This window comes from Calonectris borealis, chromosome 7 (assembly GCF_964195595.1).
Source record: "Calonectris borealis chromosome 7, bCalBor7.hap1.2, whole genome shotgun sequence".
In the NCBI taxonomy this organism is placed as follows: Eukaryota; Metazoa; Chordata; class Aves; order Procellariiformes; family Procellariidae; genus Calonectris; species Calonectris borealis.
This window is the reverse complement of record NC_134318.1, coordinates 28,007,680-28,011,296: the sequence shown is the minus strand read 5'-3', so window position 1 is coordinate 28,011,296 and position 3,617 is coordinate 28,007,680. Positions and strand designations below refer to the sequence as shown.

Sequence of the window (3,617 nt, the reverse complement as noted above, 5' to 3'; positions counted from 1 at the left end):
CGGGGGGATCTGCGGGGGCGCCGGCGGGGGTACCGGGGGTGCCAGGGGATGAGGAGCGTGTCGGCTACGTGTACGACGCGCGGCTACGGTCTGCCCGGGACGGCGAGGCCGCCGTCGGCTCCGGGAGGAGTGCGGGGCTGCGGAGGCGAACCTCCCCTCCGCGCCGCGTCCTGGGCGGCGGGAGGCACTTGCGGGGCCGAGCGGCCGGCGGGCGGCCGTGCTGGCGGGACGGGGACGCCGGGGCGGCGGGGCCGCACGTGTTCGCCTCTCCCGGGGCCGGGCCGCGCCGTGTGCCGGCAGGGGCAGCGGGGCGCGCCAGGGCGGGGGTCCCTACCTACCTACACGTGCTTAGCACTGGGAGGCGCGGCGGCGGCGGCCGCGGCTCTCTGCGGGGACCCCGACCCCGGCGCACCGTCCCCGCGCCCGCCGGGCGGGTGCCGGGCCGGCGGGGCGCTCTGCGGGGAAGCGGCCTCCCCGAGCGCAGCCTTAATACATTGCTATTTCTGGCCGGGCGGCCGGAGCCGGGCAGGGGGCCGGCTCTGCCTCCCCCTCCCTCCAATGGCGAGGCCGCCCCCGGCCCCCGGCCCCTCCTTGCCGTGACGTGCCGGCCCGGGGCAGAGGAGGCTCCCGAGCCCTTGGCTGTCCCTGCAGAAGCTGTAACAAAACGCAGACCCCCAGCGCCGGGCTAATGGAGGCAACTTAGACAGGAGCAGGCGCGGCCCCTCGTCTCTCGGCGCTGCCTGCTCCCCCCGCACCGGGCGCGGCGCTCCCCGCCGAGCCGCCGCCCGAGCGCCGCCGGGCCCGCGGGACTGCCTGGCCGCTTGCGCTGCCCCGATGATGTTACCGAGCCCCGTCACCTCCACCCCCTTCTCTGTCAAAGACATCCTCAACCTGGAGCAGCAGCAAGACCCGCACTATGGGGCCCAGCTCCCGCACCACCTGGAGCACCACTTCCACCCCGCCGCCTGCCTGCTGGCGGCCGCCGACGGCGCCCGCTTCTCCGACGGCGAGGAGGAAGAGGAGGAGGAGAAGCTGTCCTACCTGAGCCCCATGGCAGCGCCCGGCAGCCAGGCGGACGCGCGGATCTCCGCCGACAACTACGTGCACGCCGTGCTGCGCGGCTCCTGCGAGGCCCCCGGCCCGGGAGAGGAGCTGGACCCCACGGCCCGCGACCCAAGTGAGTATCGGCCCCGCCGCGCTCCCCCGCACCGCCGCGCCGGGACGGGCCCGCGCTCGCTCCCCGCGGTGCCTTCCCAGCCCGCTGGGCATCGCCCCGCGAAGCCCCGGTCCCGGCGCTGCAGCCCGGTCCCCGCCGCCGCCGCATCCCCTGGGCATGTCGAGCCGGGACTAGCACGTCGTGGGGCTGCCACCGCCCTTCTCCGCGCCTGGCTCGCCGCCTCCCCGGTAAGCGCCTCCGCGGGAACCGCCTCCGCAGGGTCCCGATCCGGAGCTGCCGGATCAGGCCCGCGCTCCGCAATTTTGGTAGCGGAGAGGGAAGAACGGGGCGAGTTAGGCTCAGCCCGCGCCCGCTGCGGCGGGGCCCTCCGGGAGCGAGGCGGCGGAGCAGGTGCCCGGCGTCGTGCGCGGCGCGCCCCGGGGCTCGGCCCCGCGGTGCCGCCGCAGTAATGCCGCAGCCGGCCCCGAGGCGCGAGGACGCGTCCGGCCTCGTCGCCCGAACCGGCCCCTTGCAAACACAGGCGGTGCCGGAGGCGGCCGGTCCCGGCGTTGCCTCCCCGCCCGCACCGCGTTCCCCGACGGGCGCGTAGCGGCGCGGGGTCGGCCGGGGCGCGGCGCGGCGCAGGGCTCTCGCCCGCCGGTGGGGCCCGTCGGGAGCAGCGAGCGCCCGGCGTCGGCGACGCGCAGCCGTGACCTGTGCTCCCCCGTGCAGAGAGCTGCGTCCTGAAGAAGCCGCTGGATGCGGCGGAGAAGGCCGAGGAGGCAGAGAGGCCGAAGCAGCGGAGCCGGAGGAAGCCGCGCGTCCTCTTCTCCCAGGCGCAGGTCTTCGAGCTGGAGCGGCGGTTCAAGCAGCAGCGTTACCTGTCGGCGCCCGAGCGGGAGCACCTGGCCAGCAGCCTCAAGCTCACCTCCACGCAGGTGAAGATCTGGTTCCAGAACCGGCGCTACAAGTGCAAGCGGCAGCGGCAGGACAAGTCGCTGGAGCTGGGCGGCCCCGCGGCCCCGCCGCCGCCGCGCAGGGTGGCCGTGCCCGTGCTGGTCCGCGACGGCAAGCCGTGCCTCGGCGGGTCGCAGGGCTACAGCTCGGCGTACAACGGGCCCTACTCCTACAACGGCTTTCCCGCCTACGGCTACGGCAACGCCGCCTCCTACAATCCCGGCTACGGCTGCACCTACCCGGCGGGCACCGGCGGCGCCTCCATGCAAGCCGCCTGCAGCCCGGCGGCGGCCGCCGGCCCCTTCGTGAACGTGGGCGGCCTGGGGGGCTTCGGCGGCAGCGGCCAGCCGCTGCACCAGGCGGCGGCGGGGCCCTCCTGCAGCCAGGGCGCACTGCAGGGCATCCGGGCCTGGTAGCCCGCACGCACTGAGGGCCGGGAGCGGACCGGCAGGACGGCCCGGCGGCCCCGGCGCCCAGTTATCACCCGCACCGCAGCCCGGCTGCGCGTCGCGCAACGCGCGCCCTGGACCGGAGGAGCGGCGGCGGCGGTGGTGGCGGGACGGCGCGGCGGGACCCCGGCGTCCCGCGGGCCGCGGTGCGGGGCCGGCGGCGGGCGGAGCGGCGCGGCGGGACGGGGCCGCCCGAGCTCGCAGCGAAGCGCCGCCGCCCCGCGGAGCCGCCGCGACGGCCGGGCGGGCCGGAGCCGATCGCGCCGCGCCAGCGGAGCAGCTTTGCTTGTAAAAAGCCGACGGCGGGGCCCGGGGGTGCCGCGGCCCCTCTATCTACTCTGTATCGGTTACTGCCAGCGCCAGCTCGCCGAGTCAGTCAATAAACCAGGTGCAATATCCGCCGCCCGCTCCTCCTTCGCCCAGCGGCCGGTGCCCGGCGGGGCCGCGGCCGGTGCCCGGCGGCGGGGCGGTCGCAGCGGCGTGCCCGCGGGGCAGGGCGGCCCGGCCGGCTTGTGAGCGTGCCAAGGGCGCTGAATGGGGCCGCGCAGCTCAGAGCCGGGCCCATTGTGGCCGCCGGGCCGGCGCTGAAAGGAGCCGCCGAGGAAGGTAGCGGGAATAGGCGCTTATTGGATTCGGGAACAAAAGGTGTGGCAGGGAGGCGAGGGACAAAGGGGCCCCGGCGCCGAGATTGACGGGCCGCTTTGCCCCCCACTGAGGCCCAGGCCCGGCGCTTTATGCGCGGGGGCTGCAGAAACGTGCTGGGTTTTGTTCCCCTTTCTGGGAGCGCAGGGGGAGAGGAGGGGGGTCCGCGGGCCGCTGATTAGGGCCGGCCGGGCCGGGCAGCCTGAATGCCGGGGCATTATTGCTACATGTTCAGCCATTTCGCTCGGCTGCAGGGGGAGGGGGCGGCCGAGGCCCCCGAGCCCCGCGGGACCGGCCGCGGGGTCGCCCCCCGCCCGCCCCATCCCGGGCCGTCCCGTCCCGCCGCCGCCGCCGCTGCGGAGCTCTCGGGGCGGTGTCGGCTCCGCCGCCGCGGCCGTGCCTCGGCCGTGCGG

At 76.6% G+C, this 3,617-nt stretch overlaps 1 protein-coding gene across 1 annotated transcript; it reads left to right on the top strand.

Annotated features, from left to right (window-relative positions):
• Positions 1–326: 326 nt before the first annotated feature.
• NKX2-3 (NK2 homeobox 3) lies at positions 327–2,719 on the top strand. Its single transcript, XM_075155464.1, has 2 exons — positions 327–1,177; positions 1,889–2,719. Exons 1-2 carry the CDS (start codon positions 835–837, stop codon positions 2,527–2,529), a joined length of 984 nt encoding a protein of 327 aa, XP_075011565.1. The 5' UTR covers positions 327–834; the 3' UTR covers positions 2,530–2,719.
• Positions 2,720–3,617: the final 898 nt, after the last annotated feature.

Coding starts and splice junctions, on each gene's coding strand:
- NKX2-3 (XM_075155464.1), top strand. CDS start 835: ATGATGTTACCGAGCCCCGTCACCTCCACCCCCTTCTCTGTCAAAGAC. Junction 1,178..1,888: donor CCCCACGGCCCGCGACCCAA/GTGAGTATCGGC, acceptor TCCCCCGTGCAG/AGAGCTGCGTCCTGAAGAAG.